The following is a 25,796-nucleotide window of genomic DNA, read 5'->3' on the forward strand; positions in this document are numbered from 1 at the left end:
GTTTACTTGACACAAGAACAGACTTCTGCATCTTTTATTTTTCTTACCCATTGGTAAATATTTTTCACTTGTTTTAAGCATCTACTTTATCTTACAACATTTAGTGAGGTTTTCATCTAAACCTGAAAGAAAAATATCTTGGTTACTGTTGTAACCTCCGTTCCCTGATGGAGGGAACAAGACGTTGTGTCGATGTAGTGACACTAGGGGTCACCCTTGGGAGCCCCAAACACCTCTGATATTTGAGAAAAGGCCAATGAAAATTGCAGAGTGGAATTTGCATGCCACTCCCTCGGACATACGGGTATAAAAGGAGCCGGCTTGCAACCACTCATTCAGGTTTGTGTTGAGTAGCCTAGACAGAGTCCCGGCCATTTCAGCGGGTAGTTCAGTGTTGTGGCAAGGGGGACACAAAGTCTCGTTCCCTCCATCAGGGAACGGAGGGTACAACAATAACCAAGATGTTCCCTATCTGCCACTCACTCGATGTTGTGTCGATGTAGTGACACTAGGGGTCTCTATACAAAACAGCACAACCTGCTGAACTTTGTTACGTGGACTGGCGGTGCAGGTGCAGGCAGGCCACTGGAGGAGACTCTACCTGAGGGAAGACACAGGTTTGCCGTCAGGGAAACTGTATCGAGGAAAATACATCAAATAGGGTTACAACATACAACCTACCCCAGTACAGGGCATACCAGCGCAAGTACTGGGCCCGGCATTGAATTTCTCGGCATCGAACTTGCCTGCCGCAGGGCTGAGGAGGAAAGACAGCCAGGGTTAACCTGTCTCATGAACTAACATGGGGGAAAGTGCACGGCGCTGTGTGCAAGCGGTACATCCGGCCAGCTGCCCACCACTTAACTGTTCGTACCTGCCAACACACGGGACGAAACATTGGCTCAACCCGGAGATTATAAAACCTTGCAAATGTATTGGGTGTCGCCCAGCCCACTGCTCTACAGATGTCTGCTAGAGAGCCGTCGTTCGCCAAGGCCCAGTAGGATGCTACACAGTAGGGCTGCACGATAAGAGCAAAAATCATAATTATCGATTATTGTTCTTTATATTGTAACTGCGATTATTAGTTTGGATTAAAAAAATGTAATTACCGTGACGTCACAAGTAAAAAAACGTGTGGTTCTTCAGATTAGCAGATTTCAATGGTGAATATGAGCTGCACTCCAGTTTCTTTTAAGCATTATATTGTATTGTATTATATATTGTAATAATGTTTGTTAAGGTAAGGTCAATGAAAATTATTGTAAATTGATATGGTATAGAATAAATGTAATTATTGCTCAATTATTAGTCCACGTACAGTAAATAATATGGCATATTCAATATTCAAACTTATTAACAGCTGATTTAAATCGACCAATTTACTGCATTCAGTAAGGGACTCCCAGGGGGGACGGCATGCCCTGGCCTGAGATGCCATGGCGATGGCATCCACGATCCAGTGGGCCATCCAGTTTGGAGACAGCCTTCCCCTTCTACTGTCCCCCAAAACAGACAAAGAGCTGCTCGGAGTGCCTAAAGCTCTCTGTGTGGTCCAAGTAGATACATATAGTGCCTACTGGACAGAGCAACGACAAGGCAGGGTCTGCCTCCTCTCAGGGCAGCGCTTGCAGGCTCACCACCTGGTCCCTAAAATGAGTGGGAACCTTGGGAACATGGCCTGGTCGGGGTCTCAAGATCACGTGAGAGTATGCCGGACCAAACTCCAGGAACAAATCAGACAAATCAGAGAATGCCTGCATGTCCCCAACCCTCTTGATGGAAGTGAGCACAGTCATGAGGGCCGTCTTCAGGGAGAGGGCCTTTAGCTCAAAGGCTCACACGAGGTGTGGTCTAGGAGGATTCAACTGCAGGATGGAATGCGCCAACCCAACAGTACATCTCTGGAGGTCTTCACCTTGGGAAGAACACCAATTGGTGAACAGACACCACTTCATGGCATATAGCTTTCTTGTAGATGGAGCCGTGGCCTAAGTGATAGTGTCTACCACCGCTGGTGGTAGTCTACTTAGGTCTTCTGCGTCCAGGGGCCAGACGTGGAGATTCCAGAGGTCTGGACGTGGGGGCCAAATCGTGCCCGTCCCTGAGAAAGGAGGTCCTTCTTCAGAGGAACTCACCAGGGAGGGGCTGTCCCGAGGAGCGTGAGCTCCAAGAACCAAGTCTGGGTGGGCCAGCATTCTGCTACCAACAAGACCTGTTCTGCGTCCTCCCAACACATTCTCACACCCCAACTCGTCACATATGGACGAAGCGTCCAGGACCCCTTGGCGTCACTTATTGACGCACTGGGTATACCTTTGGCGTCATTTTTCAACGTGCAGGGTAGTCCGATAGACTTCTATATTGTTAAACTCACCGATGAATGCGGTTAAACTCACCGATGAATGCGGTTGCCTATGAACGCGCTAAACCTTTGCTGAGAGGGCACTTTGATATCAGATTGTGAGGGGTTTTAAACATAAAAAAACAGTTGGAGGGCCAGATAAAGATGATCTGGGGGCCACCATTATACTAGCCCTGGCATAGATCATTTATTGTAGCCTATTCATTTTTAGTTTTATTTATTGCAGTCTCGACTCTCGACCCGTTCGCAGCCCAAGATGTCAAATTTCAACACTACAGGCTCCGGTTCTATCGGACTACCCTGCACGTTGAAAAATGACGCCAAAGGTACACCCAGTGCATCAATAAGTGACGCCAAGGGGTCCTGGACGCTTCGTCCATGTGTGACGAGTTGGGGTGTGAGAATGTGTTGGTCCTCCCTGGCCTTGCACAAAGTCTGTGCAAGCAGGCTCACTGGGGGAAACGCATATTTGTGCAGGCCCCGGTGCCAGCTGAGTGCCAGCACGTCTTTGCAGAGGAGGAACTCGGTCAGAGAGTACAAGAGCAGGTAGTGGGAGGACTCCTGGGAAGCAAACAGGTCTACCTGTGCTTCACAGAATTGACTCCAAATCAGCTGAACAACCAAGGGGTGGATTCTCTACTCTCCTATGAGCGTCACATGCCGCGACAGTGCGTCCGCTGCTCGGTTGAGATCGCCTGGGATGTGAGTGGCACACAACAACTTCACTCGCTGCTGACTCCAAAAGGAGGAGATGGCGGGCAAGTCGCTCTGTCTGTTATGTACGCTAATGTCACTGTGTTGTCTGTCCAGACCAACACATGCTTCCCCTGGATCAACGGCCGAAGCCTCCGCAGGGCCAGCAATACTGCCAGCACATCCAGGCAGTTGATATGCCAATGCAGTCGAGGTCCTGTCCAGGAAACTGAGGCTGCATGCCCGTTGCAAACGACGTACTTTCTCTAAGGGGACCCCTGCCCGCAGAGATGCAAGGTCCATCCAAGAGTTGAATGCACAATGACAGATCAGCGTGATAACCATGTGATGCATGCCACAGCACCATGCCCATCTCGGGACTTGAGTCTGAAGCCATCGCTGAAGCACTCACATCACACATCAATCCAAGGACACCATATGCCCCAGGAGCCTCTGAAATTGCTTCAGTGGGACCGCTGTTCTTCTCCTGAATGACTTCAGTAGTTCAGCACCGACTAGGCATGCTCATTCGAGAGGCATGCTATCATAGCAACTGAGCCCAACTCCATGCTGAGAAAATAGATGTTCTGCGCCGGAGAGAGCTTGCTCTTTTCCCAGTTGACCTGAAGCCCCAGTTGGCTGAGATGTCTGAGTACCATGTCTGTGTGTGTACACAATAGATCTCAAGAGTGAGCTAAAATCAGCCAGTTGTTGAGATAGCTGAGGATGCAGACACCCACTTCCCTTAGTGGGGCAAGGGCTGCCTGAACCTGGGCAGGTGCCTGGCGAACTGAATCGCGTAGCCGAGTCGGATCATGCTGGTCAGCCAACGTGACAGGTTGGAGAGCCCTAGCCATGCCTTCAACCTCCGAGCAAGGGGTACCAAGGGGACAATTGCGCTTGACGTACCTGTGTATGGGAGCAGGAACTGCCACATTGAGGCTCAAGCCTGTGACTGTGCTGAAATAACCACTAAAGCACTTACCTTGCTCCACGTGCCCACCATAGGACAGGTCAGCCGGATCGTGAGACGGGGGGCATCAACATCCTGCAGGGGGCTCTACGCCAGGGCTGAGCGGTTGGCTCAGGCTAAGGGGGAGCCAGTGTTGCTGCCACAGGAGAATGCCCTCGGAGACGAGCAGAAGGGGTGCGGTATCTTGAACCACAGCGCTTGGCTCCGAAGAACAAATCTGAATGAGTGGTTGCAAGCCGGCTCCTTTTATACCCGTATGTCTAGAGGATTGGCATGCAAATTCCACTCTGCAATTTTCATTGGCCTTTTCTCAAATATCAGAGGTATTTGGGGCTCCCAAGGGCAACCCCTAGAGTCACTACATTGACACAACCTTGAGTGAGTGGCAGATAAGGAACACACTTAATTCAAGATAAATTCTCTGAAAACAATACAACATTTTAACATCTTGCACACTTGGGCTTTTTGTGTAAATGACATTTTTTAAGTATGTTTAGATTTTTAAGTGGAAAACAAGACACAAACACTTGGCACATTTTTAGCAGTGTAGAATTTCCCTTTTCTTTTTCATAAGTTAATTGCTTACACTTTCAGTAGTAAGTTGGGTTTCACCCTGATATTGAGGTCCATGCAGAGAGGTTAATTATAACTAAATGAGAGATAACAAAAGAGCCCCTGTTGCACGTCTCTCATTCAAACTCGATTAACCCTGACCCTACTATCCGTCTTATCAGCTCTTTAGGATCATGGAACCATGTGAGACGACAGTTCAAAACACTTCTCCGTCTATTTCTAATCTCCTCAACTTTGCCTCAACCCCAAACCCGGTAAGCATCAAACGGGCCACATAATCATCTACTCAAAACGTACTACTTTATTGAGGACACCCACAAATATTTCAGTTTCGCTTCCTTGTAATCCACTCTGTCTGAAGTCTGATGACTGTTTCTGCATAAATTATTATAATGATTTCAGAGAGAAGTGTGAAAGTTGTCATTGTCAACATGATTCAACAGTCATGATGTATTCAAATAATAAGCAGGACAGGGTGATAGTCTCCAAATAATGCCCAGAATCCCTGTATAAAGCAATATTTATCATGCTTATTGTTGTCTTTTGATTACTTCAGTTCTAGCATAGACAAGTATACTGGATCAGTACGTATTTTACAAAAAATTTACAAAATTAGACACATGATCTTCAGCACTAATAAATACCCCGATCTTACTTGTATTTACATGCACTGATCAGATTATAAGAGCACTCTAAGTCCACATAACATTTAACTTTAAAGGAAAAGGCTGTTTCTCTGTGTTAATTTTCCAGTAATTCCATGAATGTGGCATTTATACTATCCAGATACAAATCTGCTGTAACTGAGCATGTTCCACTTGATGCTGTATGCATAGATAACCAGAGCAGTATGCACCTGGCACACCTTTTCTTCTCAATACATCTTCTGCTTTACATTGAAATTAATGTATGTGTCAATAAAGGTGATGCGTGTCATTTTTTCAATTTTAACTACTTTCTCGTAACACATTTTAATGTGCAGAGCCCGTTTTTAATTAAGCCATTCATTAAATTCCCCAAAAGGTGTACATTAACACTGCTGAGCTTTATATTGTATTGCTCGGTTTTATTTAAACAACCCATCATAGCAACATTAACTTTACCAATGGCAGAAGACTGGGGGAGGACAACCTTTTCATCTGACCAATGGTGTCGCTAGTGGTGGAGAAATTACACACTCCACTTAAGACAAACCTTTGGCATAAATGTGTTTGATTCTGAAGATAAACTACAAGATAAATCAACCTGACAATTTTATATATTTAGATTAAAGTTGCATCAATACAACAATCTCTGTAACTGGCCAACAAAGTAATAAACTTTGGAAAAGTAACTTAACACTCACATCTGGAAACTCTTTGACAGGCACATAGAGTTTCTCTTGGAGTTGTGCGATGGGCCCCACAGCATCCGGGAGCTCTGATGTTCTTTTGTCTGTGCTGCCATTCAGTGTGTCATTGTACATGTCCTTCCGTACCCGTCCAATCTCTGCCAAACAGACAAATTACAAGCTCAATTATACAAAAGCATGGAGAGAATTAAGCCCCGGAGAGTATGAACAGAAATTAAAACATGAAAAAATTTATAGAGCACAAAATGCTTAAGGTAAAACATCGGACAGAGGTAAACCCCCAGAAAGATCATGCCAGCTAAGTCACCACATGAATACATTCTGCAATGCAATAAATATGCAAAGTGCATAGTTATGCAAACTTTGCATTATGGATGAGTCACAATGGTCGACTAGTTGATTAGTAAATTGGACCAGTTTTTCTTTTTTTATGTTTGAATATTTGTATACAGTATTGTGTGTGTGTGTGTGTGTGTGTGTGTACATTGCTGTTGTTTTAAATGTTCCATCATAAGCATTGCATTTTAAAAACAGCATTTGAAGTTGAATGGTGACTGAGGCTGTCATTAGCCCTAACATCTCCTTTAGTGCTCCACTGAAGAAAGAAAATCATAAAGGTTTAGAATAATAAAAGGGAGAGGGGCTGATGACAGATTTGTCATGTTTGGTAAACTACGTATACCTTTAAGGCAGATTAGCCAACAATTGTTAAGGCGAACCACAGACTAGTCAATTTTGTCAATAATGCCCTTAAAAGCTATCAATATGCAAATTCCCCACAAATAGCACAGATTTAATATTCTCTAGATAGTTTAATCTGAGTGTAACTCATAGCTGATAAAGCAATGAACTTTCAATCTTTCTTCAAAAAAAGAATTTACTCCTGTAAAAATAACTCAAAGAACTCCTGATGAGTTCATGCAACTATCTAATTCAAAAACAACTCCTAAAGGACATGAGAGCCCAGCCAGCCATGGAGATATGCACCATGATGTGCATTCGCAAAAAGTGAATCAGACATCAGACACTTTGAATTCTCTCTGGTCCAAACTGTAGAATTCCAAAGAGACCAGCTTAAAAGACTGAAGCAATGATTATTATTTAACAAAGGCTCTTTGGAGGATATTGGGAAGAGGCAGACGTATATTCTAATGGATTAACACTGATGTACAATATGGTTCAAAATGACAACATCAAAGCCTGGCCCAGGACTGCAGATTAATTTGACCTCAATATAACCCTGAGCGGAGCCAGCTGTAGCCCATTGGGCTCCCATAGGATCCTCTCAGAGCAAAGCAAAGAACCTCAACTAGATCTGATACAATAACTCATTGGTACTCAGCAGGCTGTCTTTCCTCTGAATCCCACCCCCACCAGTGCCACCACCCACACCCAGTTCCAAAGAATGAACAGGGTATCATGAGCATGTCTCTCATTTGCCTTAAGTTGGTGAACGTGTGTAAGCACACATACACGCAGTTACGTACAACACATGCTATTGGCACAGGCCCATCAGACCATTTGCTCGATTCTTACTACAAAATTCCAAAACAAAGCTTTTTGTGATCTACAATGAATGTTAGGACTGGTTTCATCAGTATGCACACATATGCTACCATTTCGAATAAAGATGAAAAACAGCCTCAAAGTGAATTCCACCATATGATGCCCACAGTAAACACAAATATAAACATATTAGGCATTTAAAAGCTTTTGGCAGTTCCAAGGCGTATAACTGACACATTTTGGCCTTTTAAGTTGTGTAATTGATCACTCTACATTGAGTGTTGAACGAAAGGTGATTAAACAGATAAATAGATTACAGTTGGTTTTGTGTTACTACAAAGTTTAAAACTCCAACAATCTCTACACTTAAAACAAAGTATGACTTATCCCTTCAGGTACAAGAGACTAGGGCTGGATGATATATACAAAACATTTACAACTCATTTGCAATGATTTTCCTTGCGATATTAATTATGGGGGGTCTCTGAAGGCCCGAGAGGACCACTGAGAGATCCCAGGAGGGGAACAGGCTTGGCTGGGAGGATTCAGCCTCCGGGCACCTCTAAGGTACCTGATCAAGTCGTGCTTACCCAAGGACTTACTGTCCACTGCGTCCTGGTGGGCCGCGATAGCGGCTACATACAAATTCAAGGTGGAGGGGGATAGCCTCCCCTCCAACCTCTCTTGCAGAAATGAAAGCACTGACCGAACTGCACAGGTTCGTGGGGATTTTCCCCTGGCGAAACCGAGCCCGGTGCCATCCCCAAATCGCCTCCATCGCAAGCCGGGTCATCCTCAATCCCGTGGGAACAAGGAGCGACGCGGGGGGTTGGGGGGCTGAAGTGGCATTCACTTTAACCCTCTGGGGTCTGAGGGTATTTTGGGCCCTGGAGAAGTTTTGACGTGCCTTGACATTTGTGCTTTTTTCAGTTGCTTAAAAACATATTAATGGCTAAAGTCTGATAACACTGTATTCAGCACAAACTGGGCTACAATAATATGTGAGCAAAATGTGTGTACAGGTTTGTATTTTTGAGAAAATAACATTTATGCATGTTTTTTGAAAAAACTAAAAAAAAAATTTAAGTCACTGAAATAAGGCCATATAACACATATTAAACATTTGTCCACAAGACTTTTGAGGTTTTGCTATGATGTGAAAACCATCCTGATCACTCATTCATACAAAACAATATAGTAATTTAACTTTTGTAAGACAATTTTTGTGTTGAAAGGTAAAATGCGAGGAGGCGTGAATGATCATGAATATTCATTCTATTTAATACATTGTAAAAGGCAATTTGTGATCAAAGCTGAATTTTATATAATAAATAGATAAAATATAATCTAAACATTCATATTATTTTATATCATATTACATACCATATTTATATTATACAGCATACAATTTAAATAGCTGCTTTAGCCTAAACAGCATTTAAATGTAACTAAAACTTGCTTATTAGGAGTCATATTTCAAATGTCAATACTATGAATCCTGTCTGGCAAGTCTGGAAACAGTCCCAGTAGTAAAATATGTACATGTTTATATAAAATAGCATGTCAGCTAATGAAAACTAATTGACTTACTCATCCGAAATTGTATCCTCGGCTGGATCAAGTCTCTCTTCAAAATACAAATGTTCATCGGAGTCCCGCTCTTCTTCTGAGGAAAATGTTAACTCTTCCTTAATATCCAGGAGATTCCTCGAATGTGTATTGTTACAAACATGCAGAAAAGTTGAGTTGTGTTGTGTTTACATCAAACCTCTGAAGACTGTCGGGGGCGTGTACATTTGCGTTGATCGTCTCAGCACATTAGCGTATGAATGGCGTGCTCTGCTGGTGGGTGAGATCACATTACAGATAATGAGATGGACCGGTAAAAACTGTACAAAACTTTGGATAAAACCGTCACCCAAATGCATTTCAGTTCATTTTTGTGACGTGTTTCTGAAATATGCTCGTGAACACAGAGACTGCTGAAAGCTCACCCTTTTTATTTTCTTTATTTTACAAAAGCACAAGATTTTGTTGTTATTGTGAGTGTACACAAATAAAAGTAGACCCTTTATAGTCTCTAATGATGTTTTACACTTATCTGTATACCCAAAAATGACGGAGTATTTTCAATTGTATCTGCTGTAATGACGAAAATATCCAGCAGACCCCAGAGGGTTAAGAAATGAAAGCCGTGACTGCAACGCTACCATGGTCATGTTCTCGCAGTGAGTACATGAACCATCCACAAACGCTGCCTCAGTGTGATCGCTACCCAGGCACACGAGGCAGCATCTATGACTGTCAGTCTTGGAGATATATCAACCGCATCCAGGAACTACACAGTGGCGGAAAGGCATCTTTAAAAAGATACGTCCTGAAAAGGATGTTCAACGCCAGCTGTGTATTGCTCTTTTATGAGTGAAAATAAAACTCTTTTAGAGGAAAATACTCTTTTAGGAGAGAACACTCTTTCAGACAGAAGCGCCGTCGAAGCGCCCATGGGGCATGGACTGCATAGCGTGCAGAGAGGGAAGAAGTCGCTGGTAATGCACCGTAGATCCAACAGCAGTGCTTTGCCAACAGAGGTGAGTGGAACAGTAGTGAACTTCAGCTTGCTGCTGCACAACCGCTCGGTTCTGAAGAAAAAATCTGACTGACAGACGTACGCTTCCCTTTATACCCGTATGTCCGGGGACGGTACATGCAAATTCTGTCTGCCAATTTCTCATTGGCCTTTTCTCAAGTTCAAAGGTACATGAGGCTCTCAAGAAAGACACCTTGTGTCACTACATTCTAAACAACATGAGTTGCACGTTGTGCAAAGTGAGTGACAGAAGGGGAACTAATTTTTTTAACCACTCCACATATTTCATATTAGCAAACTATAGTTTTGGCAAGCGTTTAGGACATCTACTTTGTGCATGACACAGGTCATTTTTCCAACTATTGTTTACAGACAGATTGTTTCACTTTTAATTGACTATATAACAACAAATGATGTAAAGGGCAATTAGCCAATTAGCTTCTGATAGGTTAATTGGAGTCAACTAAAAGCCTACCTTCAAACTCTCTGCCTCTTTGCTTGACATCTTGGGAAAATAAAAAGAAATCAGCCAAGACCGCAGGAAAAACAATTGTGGACCTCCACAAGTTTGGATCATACTTGGGAGCAATTTCCACAGACCTGACGGTACCACATTCATCTGTACAAACATTAATATACGAGTATAAACACCATGGGACCATGCAGCCATCATACCACTCAGGAAGGAGACGCATTCTGTCTTCTAAAGAAGAATGTAGTTTTGGTGCGAAAAGTTCAAATCAATCCCAGAACAACAGCAAAGGACCTTGTGAAGATGCTGGAGGAAATGGGTAGAGAAGTATCTATATACACAGTAAAACAAGGCCTATATTGACATAACCTGAAAGGCTGCTCAGCAAGGAAGAAACCACTGCTCCAAAACCACCATAAAAAACGAGACTACAGTTTGTAAGTGCACCTGGGGACAAAGATCTTACTTTTTGGAGAAATGTCCTCTGGTCTGATGAAACAAAAATGTAACTGTTTGGCCATAATGACCATAGATATGTTTGGAAGAAAAAGGGCGATGGCTTGGAAGCTGAAGGACACCATCCCAACTAGGGATGTCCCGATCCGATACCTAGATCGGTATCGGCTTCGATATTGACGTTTTTAGACGGATCGGGTATCGGTCTGACGAGCCCGACCCAAATCCGATACTCTGTGTTAGTCATGTTCGTTACTGTCAAGCTTAAAAAATTACATAAAAGAACTGTTAAAACACCATTAAAGCAATAGGCAAAGAATTGCAATAGGCTGTGTTTAATAAGTAAACATATAAATGCACGCGCAGCTTCAGCCCGTTAGTGAATGGTGCTTCGGTTTACACACACGCGCACGCGCGCGTGCGGCTATTTATAGCCTTCACACGTGCACAATATTTGAGCGCTACAAACGAACATCTCAGATGTAGATGCTCAGCAGTTCGGTTCACTTATAATATGGACTTAGAACGGCACTGGAGGTGCATTTAACCAGAATATAAATAAGAAGCGAATTAAACTGTGAATAAAAAGGGTGAGGGTTTAAAAGTTAAAGCTGTCATGGAGAGACTCACAGCAGAGATATGAACTCTGCAGGGTTTATTGAGCAGAGGATTGAAACAGCAGGTAAGTAATATCCAGACAGTGTATAGACACGATGAAAGAGATAACTTACAACAATTTTATGATACTTGCAGGCAATAATGAAGACACATGTTTGACATAGTATTTCTGAGACTCCAGAACTTTCTACTATCGATGAGAACAGGCACAGAGTGTGAAAGTGAGAGTGAGTGAGAGAGAGAGAGAGAGCGAGAGAGCGAGAGAGCGAGAGAGAGAGAGAGAGAGAGAGAGAGTGTGCGCGCGCGGTGAGAAAGCGGGGTATTTATGCAGTCATTGATTAGCCACTAATGATATGCAGGTGCATGTAATCAGAACTCAGGGAGTGCCAGTATCCAGTATGCTAGTTAATAATAAAGTGTTTCTTAATAAGCTATACATTTATATTGAAATAATGTGTAGTTAAAGGTTTGTGTTTCTTTACATATTAAAGAGTACACCCAATTATTTCCACACAATAATGGAAAGATATTATAAACTGATTATGCAATAAAACAAAACTGGTATCGGATCGGGATCGGTATCGGCCAATACTGAGATTTCCGTTATCGGAATCGGAAGTGGAAAAAGTGGTATCGGGACATCCCTAATCCCAACTGTGAAGAACGGGGGTGGAAGCATCATACTGTGGGGGTGCTTTGCTGCAGGAAGGGCTAGTGCACATCACAAAATAGATGGCATTATGAGGAAGGAATATTATGTGGACATGTCAAAGCAACATCTCAAGACATAAGCCAGGAAATTAAAGCTTGGTTGCAAATGGGCCTTCCAAATGGACAATCTACAATGTTGTGGCAAAATGGCTTAAGGACAACAAAGTCAAGGTATTGGAGTGGCCATCACAAAGCCCTGACCTCAATCTGATAGAAAATATGTGGACAGAACTGAAAAAGCATGTGCGAGCAAGGAGGCCTACAAACCTGACTCAGTTACACCACTTCTGTCTGGAAGAATAGGCCAAAATTCCAGCAACTTATTGTGAGAAGCTTGTGGAAGGCTACCCAAAATGTTTGACCCAAGTTAAACAATTTAAAGGCAATGCTACCAAATACTAACAAAGTGTATGTAAACTTCTGACCTACTGGGAATGTGATGAAAGAAATAAAAGCTGAAAGAAATAATTCTCTCTACTATTATTCTGACATTTCACATTCTTAAAAATAAAGTAGTGATCCTAACTGACCTAAGACAGGGAGTGTTTTCTACGATTAAATGTCACGAATTGTGAGTTTAAATGTATTTGGCTAAGGTGTATGTAAACTTCAACTGTAAATGAAAATGATACAATATAGTTTTTATTTGTGTTTATTTAATGAAACCCAGAGTGGAAAACATGCTTAGACTTGTACTCTGTTTAAGTACTTGGATCAAATGTCTTTTTTGTTTGGTTGAAGTAGCTGTTTGGTTCATCTAATTGGAGAAAAATAAAATCACTCTTTTAAGCCTTTTCAGAGCAAATACATAGATGATGAAAAAATGATTAGTATCATAAGGCTTAAAAAATAAATATTAGTTAAAATGCATAAATATTGCAGTCTGTTTTGACCATAAATATATTTCATCACAGAAGAACTGAAGTGACACATAAGGTGACATATAATTTCCAACCTCAGTTTGACTGTTATTAGCACAACCTTCAAGAGCACTAAAAACAAAAATTACATGCAACTGATCAACACTGAAAAACCACACATACACAGACAGTGAGATAGTGCTTCCTACTGTAGACAATAATTACATGCGTGTGAGCATAAGAGAAAGAAAGAGAGAGAGAGAGAGAGAGAGAGAGTGAGAGACCAAGACTTCTTTGATTACAGTTTGTGTTTGTTTACTGTCATCTGAGTCTAGCAGTCCGATACCACAGCTCGCAACGACTACATCACTGAGACATAAATATCACCTCCATTATGCCAGCAGGTCTCCTGCACTTTAAACACAGAGATACAGTATTTTATTAAGTTACTGTTATATACACTGCCATACATCTAGCTAAAATGACTCCTGCTGACACCTTTGTAAATTTCTCACAGAGGATGAAGTCACCCAAGGGAAGTTTGCAACTCAATAATTATTCCAAATTTGTATTACATTTTTGGTCATTTTTCATGTGATTTATACAGAAAGAACTGGCAATCAAATATCTGTGCTGGCAGAAAGCATGATTTAATGCGAGATGTCAGACACAATCCTTGGTCTTTTGGTAAACAAAAGTGTTGTTGCCTGCGAGAGCTGGCGGTCTTCAGACCACGCTGGATGCTAGATGCAAACAATGTGATTACTCTACCAAACACTACTTCACAGTGTGTCATTACATAAGGCTCAGAGAAATGTGGTCTAACACACACTGAGATTAATTTAAACAACATAAAAGTGAAGTTATCAAGAGAAATAAATTTGCATATAATTAATGATAGGGATAGTCATTCTGTTGATGTTGCATACTCAAATACTCAACAGATACAGTATATACATTTCTTTAAAACACAAGTTGCTACATAAGGACTACAAAGGTTGTCTGATTTGTCAAGCATTTTAACTTACATCCTTGTAATCCAACTTAATTTACTGTATGTATAAAACAAATACAGCAGCTTCATGTTTGAGGTATGACTGTAATTTATGTTGTAGATTATTTTATTCATAAATCAATAACCATTATTCTAAAAACAAAGTTCTAAGAACCCATGGCTAAATCTCTTCCGGGTTGTAGGACTACAAACAGCTTTAAAGTTGTTAAGAAATACAGGTTGGTACTCTTTTGTAGTTGAAAAAAGTAGACATGCAATTATTTTGTCTTCATGATTGATCATTACTTTTACCTACAAGAACTCAAGTTCTTGTGCTCATCCCTACTTTATGGTGTAAAATATTTTTAATATTTTCTTATTAATGCAGTTTCTGCAGTGACTAATTGTAAGTTGGCACAGATTTATGAGTCTTTTTTATTTTTGATATAACAGTCCACCATAAAGTGCAGGACAAGCTGGTGAGTTTGGATCAAAAACAGAGTATTTCAGTCTCACATACACAGACAGTAGTCGCCATCTGTGGCAGTGTAGGAGAGATGAGAGACGCTGGGAAGAACAGAGAAAACATGGCAAAGAAAAGGTAAAAAAAAAAAAAAACAGAAAAGGCTGCTAAAGGGATGAAAGAGCAGACCTCAAACAGGGAAACCATCTGGATAATCGCTCACTGCCAGGAAACTGTTCGATGACTCCTTCATGTTCATACTGAGAGAGCAGACTGTACAGTTACTGCAATTGTCAGGCTTTTAGTGACAGTGTCAAAACAAATGTGTACATGCAATAACAATATTCCCATTTACTCTGACAATATATATTCGAACTGAATGCTGTTTTCAATTCCAGAGCAAATTCCTGTATTGAAGGTTGTGCCATTTCAACTTCTTTAATTTTAACCAAGGCTTAGATGCTACATGCATAAAACATCCTAAAATTAACAGTCAACTGACAAAAATCATTATTAAACGGGATAGTTCACCAAAAAGAAAACTCTCAGTCTGTCATCATTTACTAATTTTGTTTAAAACCTTCCAACTTCCTGTCTTCTGTGGAACACAAAAGCTGAATTCATGAAGAATGTCCTGGGCGCTCTTTCCCATATAATGAATGTGAGTGGGGACTGGGGCTGTAAAGCTCCAAAATAATAATAAAAGAAGAAACAAAAAACACCATAAAAGTATCATAAAAGTCAATAAAACAAAGATTAAAATCAAAACTGCATCTCTTGATGCATTGATAGAATCAGCATCAACATTAAAGTAATTGGTCCTCGCAATTCTTGCAACCAAATGCTGTTTCAGTGACTATGTTTACATGGACACCAGAAAGCCATTTATTGCAAGAAAGCTGCTTAAGACTCAAAATCAGTGTATGCATTTACATACACTGTGTTAGCGGCTTTCTCTTTACTCCCGTATACATGTGGATCAGTCAGTAAGCAGCTTTCTCCAGAAACAGAATTTTCTGAGGAAGACTTCGCTATTTTATTCTTTGTTGCTGCGATTTATTTACAAATATTCTAGAGTTGTTTCCATGTTTGTTTCAATCGCAACTTGCAGCGGAATTGCCCTGCAATAGTGGGGTTGCTCTATTATGTAAAACTCTGGGATTCCCCCAATGCACATATACATATACATGAATGTGACAGACGGCAAATATTTTACAATGGTGAATGGTAATGGAAATGGATATAGTTTATAGTGCATGTGCCTTTCCCACTGTACTCCTAGATATGTTGAATTCTTTCCTGTTTTGACTTGTTCTTGGGCTCCATCCTATGGTGTTTGTTATTCGGTCTGTTCACGCACATGCGTTCTCCAGGAGAAACCCAGGAGTGTTAAACTGCTTTCTCTTAATCCCCCTAATGAGGAAATCAGTTTTATACTTTATATGATGTTTCAGAATGCCGCTTTCTGCAAATCCCCTTTTTTTAAATGCATATAAATGTGGTCAGTGAATAAAAACAATTCCATGTCTGTTTCTCACTCAAAGCAGGGTTATTCCATGTGAAATCAGCAAAATGCCATAAATGTTCCTGGTTTAAATTTTGTTAATACTTTTTCTAAAGAAATAAAACAAATTATTATGAAAGCCAAAATATTAATAGCCATGGATCAATAATTATTGAGAGATCCATTCTTTGTAGGCGGGGGTCAAAATGAAAACATTCCCTTATGATTTTGGAGCAAAACTACAGGTCAAAAAAATTCCCTTATAAAGGTGTCAGTGACATTATTTTACATTTTCACAGAGATAAGCAGGTCAAAAACTAAAATCCATTCACTTCAGCACCCCTTGTTGCATTATATGCCACTGGTGTTTCCAAACGTTTGTTTTTCCAAAGTGACTATATCTCCAAAAGTATTAAAGATGTCTTGATAACCTTTTAGATTCTGATTCTGAACAAACTTTCTTTTTTGATTCTTAATTTCTAAGACCATATATTATTAAATTCCAGAAATATGGGGATCTCAATGTGGCTCCACTCGATAATTGTTCAATTTTACCCCGATTCAATGGCTGAAAGTCCAAAAGTGTGTCACATGGTATGAAGCTATGTTTTCTTGTCTAACAAAAAAGTCATAAGTACAATGTTGAAACAAGAAATGTACCTTCATTTATTCACATAAAACAATAATGACTAAATCTTATTTTATGAGAGTAAAAAATACACTGATTTTAGAGCTTAACAGCCCTAGTCCCTTGTTACTTTAATTATATGGAAAAGAGTGTCACTCCATGATATTCTTCATAAATTCATCTTTTGTGTAAAATTGAAAAATGAAACCCATAGGGGTTTGGAATGAATTGAGGGTGAGTAAATGTCAGAATTATAATTTTTGGGTGCACTATTCCTTTAAAATAAACTCTTTTGCACATTCAATGCTTCGTCTTGATATGTGTACATCTCATCCTGATTCTTCACATTTGAAGAAAAATTTGAATGTGCACCTTGACTCATAACTGCATCGCTCTGATTGTAAGCTCTATGAAATCATCTCGATGTGACTGTAATTGACAGCGGTAACAAGCTGTTGTGACTGGATGACACTGATCAAGTTTTTGCTGGGAGAGATTTTGTGATGTATCAAGAAAAAAAGAAGGCAAACTGGCAGTTAAGGGCAAGATAAGTATTGAGGATTTACAGATGCAAACAAAGCTGTCTGGCAAGAGCAGGAGAGACAGATGAGACCAGGGCGACGGCACTGACAAACTTGATAATCAACACTGTTATCGTGTCAAAGAGGAGGTGACAAAGAGAAACAACTGAACAGAATTTTCAAAAACACACAAGATCTGCAGTTTGCCACAGAGGCAAAGATTTGAAAATGAGATTAGAAATGCCACCCTATAGTTCGAGGCACACATTTTGATAGTTTGCTACTGACAAGCAATGCTGTTTCAATCCAAAAGGCCATTTCTCCTCTGAGTGAGATCTGGCTTTTGCAATAAACATGTTTTTCTTTGTTTCCATCTTTGTTTTTGTTATTTCTGATTGCGATTAATAACTAAACTCAATGAATGTTTCAGATTTAATTTAAGTTAAGATCAATCGGCAGCATTGATCTTAACTTAAAATAAAAACATTTTGTTCTCTTTGAATATCCTGTTTCACTAAAATATTTTGCGATTTATGTTGACTTTGACAGATTAGGACCAAAACAAGTCCTGACATTAAGATTTTATGAAAAACTCTTGCTGATGTCATAGCAGTTTTTCATGCACCCAATTTCATCAGATGTTTATGAAAATCTTCTGTTTTCTCCCTTTAATAATCCAGATTTTTTTCTAATGCCAAATAGCTTTCTGATGCAAGATATAATAACTTGTGTGAGTCCCTATTAGTTTGTAGGTTGCATAGCGAGTTCAGCCTGTTCCATGACACCTGCTCCCTACAGAGATATCAGAAGGATTCCTTTTAGTGAATGTTAATTTTGTGATATTTGTCCTGAATGCTCTCTCCAAGAGTTTGAGGGAGGATGTCTAGTTTGCATGCCCTCTACCAATACCCTTATCCCCTGGGTCTTTCTGTGTCTCGCTCGGTCTATGTCACGGGATCTGGCTAAGGAGGTAATGGCTTAATGCAGTCAAAATCAAAGAGCGCGGATGTCACATGCACTCTGAGACAAAAAGGTCAGTAAGTTTCTTAGAGAGTTGGAAACACATACACACAGCACACACAATCATACTGAAAGACATTGCTGTGGAACATGCACTTACATGATAATAACTAATAGGTACATGGACACATTCAGATTGAAATTGTTTTCTGGAACATACATACAAACAAACACACACCAATTGGGAACATACCATAGAACTGTTTTTAAATAAAACTAAATGATTCCCAAACCTTTTGACCAATGAAAATCCATAACTTTCATGATTACTGGATAAGAGTTTTTCAAAATATTTTTAAAGCTATTACACTCACAAAGAGCAATTTCATAGCTAAATATTTTAAAGCAGAGCATAACTAGAAAAAGTTATGTTTAATGTATTAATGATGTTTAACCCTGTAACTATTTAGAATTATCTCACTGTAAATTTAGCGACAGTAGGTAACAATTTCAGCTGAAATCGGTCAGTGCTTAATGAAAATCGATCCACTGCCCCCAGTGGTCAAAGCTAGAAGTGTTGTGGAAAGTATGGGCATTTGTGAGCTCCAGTTTCTGGGTGTAATGTCCACAGAGTGGTGCCTAAAACTGTTTTTTTTATTATTATTTTGTAATACAGTCAACTAAAATTCACATTTTATAAACCATACCAAAAACGTCTGATGGGAGATGGTGATTATCAGTAACTCAGCGGAATAGGGTCGATGTCAGGGTGTGTGATCACTTTCAACTACTACAGACTAACCCTAACAGAAAACATTTTACATTAAAAAAAAGTAATAATATTTACTTTCTAAATGACTTGTTTTTCAAATTGAGGGCATCCCTGAATGTATCCAAAGAGAGGTTCTGTCATATTTAGCTCACTTCTCTGCAAACTATAATCAAGTACAATCATACATACTCACACACATGACATGTGTGAAACACTTAGCACCTCTAACAGTCATGAAGTGGTCACAGATTCATGTGATCAGTCCTTCACTCCATTGTGTGTCGTGTGTGTCCTTGTCGTGGTCATATCATGCATGTCAAATCTCTAGATTACTCATGTTACAGGCTATGTTTGGAAGGGGTGACTATAGTTTGACCATGAAGCAAGGAAAATCAAAGGTCAATACATCAGTCATAATTCAACTTTTCATATCATTTTTGCCCCAAGCAACTTTCAACCCTTTAGGAAATGCATGATGCTATGGAGACATTCATTTGGCAAAATAACAACTATTCCAATTATTAATTAAAACTGCAGTGTGTAATTTCTGTTGCACTAGCGTCACCAATCAGAATAGCAAAACTAATGGTTTCCAAACCTGAATAGTCCTCCCATCTGCCATTAGTAAAAAAAAAAGTCAGTTTCACCTCAAATTCATGCCATTAGTCAATGTTGTTAAAATATGGCTGGTTGGGATGCTCAAACAAACAGAGCAATGTTTTGATATCGCCAGATTCACCACAGTGTTAACACTTTTTGGAGAAAATTCAACATATAAACAGCTTACTAATATTTGTCATTACACATAAGAGCATGTATTTTAACATAAAAAATGTACACACATCATCATTAGATGACAGACTTCAAAGAAAGTTATTATTAGAAGATCCTAATCTAGGCTAACTACTATGAACAAATGTTTGTGTGATGCTATTAACGCAGGCCCAATATTACTAATCCCAAGCATTAATTAAATGCAATTGATGTGTTCAGCTGAATGCAGAATTATTGCCAAACAGATACATTGAAAGAACTGAAAGAACACTTGGGGGTCTGTAGTCCCTCTTTAAATTGAAATCAGACAAGAGAAAGCCAGAGTTTTTCAAGAGAGGTCCAACATTGCTTCTGAATCTTCTCCCAGATATTTTCTTCTATGATGGTTTAATAACTCAAAACAATTATATTACTGGCATGCCATTCGAATTTCTGTACCTTAGATGGAACACAAAGAGAAGCGAAGGAAATTAATTCATATTTTGAAGCTTCATAATAGCCAGACCAATAATGCTCAATAATGCAGATTATTAAATATTATGTGCTTGTGTTTATGTAGTAGAACGTCTGAACAACCCTTGAGAATCTGTAACATTATAAATACAACACACACTTAAGAGCATGTGTTATGAATAGAATTCAAATGATTTCAATTTCAACTTCTCAGAATTGTGATTTGCACCAAATGGAATTGCAAAAACAATTAACTGTTTCAAACATGCTTCCCAAACACTCCCCCATCCTCCACTGGTTAGACAAACAGACAGCCTTGCCTCAAACTCAAGCCATTAGTTGAGCCAATGTTGCTGTGTCAGGCTGGTTGGGATGCTCCAACAAAAAGAGCAATGTTTTTATAATGCCACAGTGTTTACGTTTTTTGGGGGAATCAACCTATGGCTTACATCGAGATTCCATTATATCGTATCCACATTACAAATAAAAATGGTTTACCTTTCAGTGAGCTTGCATTTGTGAATAATCCAATGTTATATCTTAAATGTCCAGAACAAAATATGCAGTCACGCAGAAAAAGTATGCTAAACAAATCGTCGGAAATATATGTTATCGACTATTGATGACAACAAAATTTATAGCACTGCAAAAGGGAGGATCAGCTTTCTAATGACACCTAGATTGAGCTTCTAGTTCACTCACAGGGTGAGATATTCGATGAAACATTGAGGCTGGTGCATGAAATAAAAATTAGACTGAATGGACGAGCACATCTGAGAGGGTTAAAATGCGTTATAGCGCCACTTTTGTGGCAGAAGGTGATAAGACGAAAACAATGTCTAGAACTTCCTGCCATCTATTGGAATAAAAAATTACTATTTGGAGGGAGCTGAGGTGAAAAGAACCAGAATTACCAGTTATTCAGCATAAGATTGTAAACATATACAATATTATTTATGAGTAATTGGAGTCTTTTTTTATTATTATTTGGTGGGCTGTGTCAAAAATTACACAAATGTTTTGCAATTAGTCCAAAGTATATGTGAACGATGAGCCTTTAAATTTGAGTGTGAAAAACTGTGTATTACATCCCAAAAAAGCACAAGAGTTTAAGGGGTTAAGTTGATGAGGAAGAGTCTTGAGAAACCTGACATAAAATAATGTAGACCTGAACTATAAAGCAACTAAAAACATATTGTACTGAGTTCAGGGTAGAAAATAGCCAAGAACATAAACACTTTAGAAAACCGCAGACCCAAACAACATTCTCTGGTATCAAAAAAAAGCAATGGGTGGGTGTAAAAATGGCCTACAAATGCTCACGCAAAATACCAAGCTTATTATAAAGTACCCTCTTAAAAATAACCTGACAGAACTGGGATCCTCATATATAAGAAAAATAAATCTACAGTGAGCCAATAAAGCTATACAAAATGCAGCGAGTAATATAAAACCCATTAGTGATATTTAGAAGATTGCGAGATCAAAGGAGATCAAAGAAAGCTAAACACTGTAGTTCCACCTATTTTTCAGCAATTGCTCATCGCAGTTTGTATGACTGAAGAGAACAAGCAAGGCTAAATTAGCTCTAAACAAAGTAACTGAAAATCTCAAACTTAGTAAAGTTATTTATGACACACATACATAGTTCAGCATGCCACAATTGAGATCTGTTGAACAGATTCATTGTACCAGAGAACCAGCTAGACTGAATCCACTCAAATATGGATGACAAAATACTGGGGATATAAAAATCTACCAGATCACCCTTCTCTCTGTGAAAGTATTACAGTGATAAACTTTATATTCCACTGGATTATCAGCAATAAACTGAGAATGAAATAATCCAGGGCCACGTGCTGTGTGATTTAGAAAGAGAGAGAAAAAGGGAGAAGTATTTCTGTTATCAGGCACTTAGCTTCCCCTGTTCTACAGTATTCAGGTGTTTTGTCATAGAACACTTTAACATAAAAACTCAAACTTTTAATTTCTTTACATACAAAAACTGTTTCACAATACCATACCAGTCAGAAGGGTAACACCAGATGACTTGCTATTGAAGTATGTGTTAAAAATAGGTCTGCCACTAACTTCATAAATATAACAAGTAGCCTGATCTCAACTGTAACCAGTAGTTCCCCAAAACCTGTCAGTATATCATGGCTCATAATGATGCTTTCTGATTTGATACATATGTGCTGATTTTATCAGTTTGATGGAAGATATCTCAGCCTGTCTGTTTGGATTTGATTACATACATTCAGAGTCTACACATCCAAGCCATGCAGTTCAGTGATGCATTTTAGCAAACTAAAAACGTTCTAGTTTTCAATTAAGCCCTTAGTAAAGAAATACAGTTGCTCTGTGCCATTTCGGATCTATTCAGCTTTCAGTTTGAGATAGCTTTATAAAAACTTTCCTTGAATTGTTATTGCAGACGAATGGACCCATATATAACCACAATAGGGTGATTCTCACAAAATCTGATCAGAAAATGCCCTTGTCATATTTAAAGTTGCACTCAGTAATTTTTTCCTCATTAAAAAAGTGTACTCCTCAAAAATTTATTGCAATTTGGAAACATGTGTAAAAAAAAAAAGAAAAAGGGAGATCTGGAGATGAGAAGACTCCAGTCATATCAGTAACCTTATAAAAGCTGTTTTATTCTACATGGAGAGGGTCCCCCCCACGGTTGCCACCATGTTAAGATTACATGATCAGCTGAATACTGCTCGGTTAATTTCAGTAACTGATATGTTATTGGATACTTTCATTAAATTATTAAATTAAACTCACTGTGAATAGTACATTTCTAAATTGGGATCTGTTACATAAAACTATTCATTTTGAATGATGCTGCATCCACACCACTAGAGGTCAGTGTCCAAGACAACATGAATAAAACTTTTGAGTGCACCTTTAAATTATATTTTGCATTAAGAAAAAAAAAAAGCCATTAAGATTTTTTTTTTCAGGACACTTAACAGTACAACAAAAAGTTCACTTTCCCTTGCATCAGTTCCAAAATCGACCAATAGATTTGTCAATGCATAGTCAATAGGTTTTGTTTTCAATGTTTTTCTTTTCAAGTTTATCCGAAAATAAGTAAATATTGCATAAAATAAATGTTTGTTTTACTTTAGAAAATGTGTGGTCATCTGCTTCAATGTTGTTAAATTGTATTATGTACAACAGCATTTATATCGGCTATACTGGATTTATATCGATACATCGGACACTGAGCGTCAACCACTTGAATTTCGGTCAACCACTAATTAAACAACCAAATTGTTGCATTGCAGTAAGAATAATTCGGAGGTAAAATGTGCGTAACTATCATGAAAATAATGTTACAACGTACAAAATCTTAATTGGTCTAAAATAGGCTGACATTTTCTATACAGTATATAAAACATTGTTTAATTTTTGTTTCTTTTGATTTTGGAGTAAAATAGTACCAGGGCATGTTCTTGAGAGTTTTCGTGAAAATAGCCCAATTAGGCTGTGTGTGTTTGTGTGTGAGCATGTATTTATCACTTTGTGTGGACCAAATAATGTCCCCATAAGGATAATAAAACCCGGATTTTTTTACCTTGTGTGGACATTTTGTCGGTCCCCATGAGGAAAACAGCTTATAAATCATACAAAATAATAGTAGGGTTAGGGGATTGAATATATAGTTTGTACAGTATAAAAACCGTTATGTCTATGGAAAGTCCCCATAAAACATGGAAACACAACATGTGTGTGTGTGTGTGTGCGCTCGCGCGCGCCATATTTCCTTATATAATCGGCTTTTAAACTTTTACACATTTCAGTAAAAACTTTTAAACATTTCTAAAATCATACCCACTTTTTGTACTTTTCAAAAGATCGAATCCTTAAATAGTGAAAGAGTGTCCTCACTTTCTATTTGCTTTAATCTGCAGACGATAGTGTTCATGTAAAGAATGAGATCATTACAGCCCTAGATTAGATTTAGGGGTGATGTGAGTTATCCACACCCCTCAGATGAACTGGAGAACGCCACCTGGCGATACCAGACACACAGGCCGCAAAAGTTTCTGGGCATCAACGGTTACAAATCCCTCACGTGCGTGACCCGGGCAGGGCCGACGAGCAGCTTCACGCCCGTCGAGGGACAGCGAAAGAATTTACAGTCTTCTGAAAGGATGACTTTCTCCCCCTACAGTCGAATATTTTGAGCCTTTTCTTAAAAATAAAATAATGAGTATTTTGGCAAAGCTATTTTCAGTTGTTGCTTTGTATTGTTTGAAGGAGTTACATGTTTCTTGTACATGACTAAAAAAAAAAATCTCACAAACGTCATAGTATTGCAATTTCACCACAGAAAAGCTCCGAATTATACAGCTACACAATAAAAAAGAATACCCGACTTCTATCATGATAAACAAAAGCATTCAGGTATGACTCATAATGAATGACAAAGTTCGAAAAGAGAACTATAACAACACGAAGCATCCGCAGATCATCCAAACCCAAAGGCTATTTTGTGTAAAAAAACATGGATGTGCTCTCTTCCTCTCACCTTCATCTAACAGTCTCTCGAGATGGTTGAAGATACCGCAGAAGTTTGGCAGGCTGCTCATCAGTTTCTTGTCGTTCATGAGCTGCATCAAATAGTCAGGAGTCGGCTTGGGCTTCTCCTTCGTTTCCATTTCCCCAACCATGTTTCAAATATTGCCTATAAACCTCGGAAATGTGTTGAGCAAAGGGAAAACACGACAGTCCCCCACAAAAAAGGCGACTGAGGGGTGTAATCTCTGTTCCCGGTTTTATTCCAGGATTCAAACTCCTGCCCTGCAGTAGCTACTTTTTCAAAAATAATTATGCAAATTTGTATCACCGACAGTCATCGGTTAAGAGTTTTTAATTACCAAACTGATGACGCAATCAAGGAAAAGAATCTGCGAACGAGTTCTTATTTATTTTGTACAATGTTTGCCGTCAAATGACTCCGAAAACTCCCGCATGCCAGCTGAGATTGCGTCTCTCTTCTGACCCACGGAGATGTCAGGCTGTTCGGAACAGCTTCTCTCCAGCACTTTTCACCGAGCCGTCGATGCCTTTGAGAGAACTCGAATAACGGGTTTGTAAGCAGGGGCAATCTTTCTCTCGCGCAATGGAAACTCCTTTAGATTTTTCTATGTTCAGACAGTGGCGTTCTCTCTCCCAAAGCTGGCTATCACATGGTCACGATCAACCCCTAGACTGCTCAACATTGCCATCGTGCGAAGTCGCAAATGGGAGGAGAAACTTGCACAATCAATGTTTCTATCTCCCTCACGCAAATACGCACACACGCGCACAAACTTGTACACAAACAGGCTGAGAAGAGCTCCTATTAGCATCTTTTGTTCTTAGTAATACATTATAGGCATAGTTCACCAAAATATTCTCTCATCATGTTCTTACCCTCATGACATCCCACATGTGTTTGAATTTCTTCTGTTGAACAAAATCAAAGATTTCTAGGAGAAAATTTCAGTAGGTTCATACAATGCAAGCAAATGGTGGCCAAGCCTTTAAAACTCCAAATAG

The 25,796-nt window shown here is 39.4% G+C and overlaps 1 protein-coding gene across 3 annotated transcripts in view; it reads right to left on the reverse strand.

The window, feature by feature from the left end:
• Positions 1 to 25,476, reverse strand: part of LOC127633461 (protein quaking-B-like) — a 51,909-nt gene extending 26,433 nt beyond the window's left edge. For all 3 annotated transcript variants that reach the window (XR_007969214.1, XM_052112584.1, XM_052112583.1), the window contains exons 1-2: positions 24,784 to 25,476; positions 5,950 to 6,092 (exon numbers count right to left, since the gene is read on the reverse strand). Coding sequence is in view for 2 of the 3 variants with exons in the window: in XM_052112584.1 (XP_051968544.1) it covers positions 5,950 to 6,092; positions 24,784 to 24,925 (285 nt within the window). In the remaining variant the exon portion in view is untranslated. The remainder of the gene's footprint in view (positions 1 to 5,949; positions 6,093 to 24,783) is intronic.
• Positions 25,477 to 25,796: the final 320 nt, after the last annotated feature.

Source organism: Xyrauchen texanus, chromosome 40 (genome assembly GCF_025860055.1).
Source record: "Xyrauchen texanus isolate HMW12.3.18 chromosome 40, RBS_HiC_50CHRs, whole genome shotgun sequence".
NCBI classification, from domain to species: Eukaryota; Metazoa; Chordata; class Actinopteri; order Cypriniformes; family Catostomidae; genus Xyrauchen; species Xyrauchen texanus.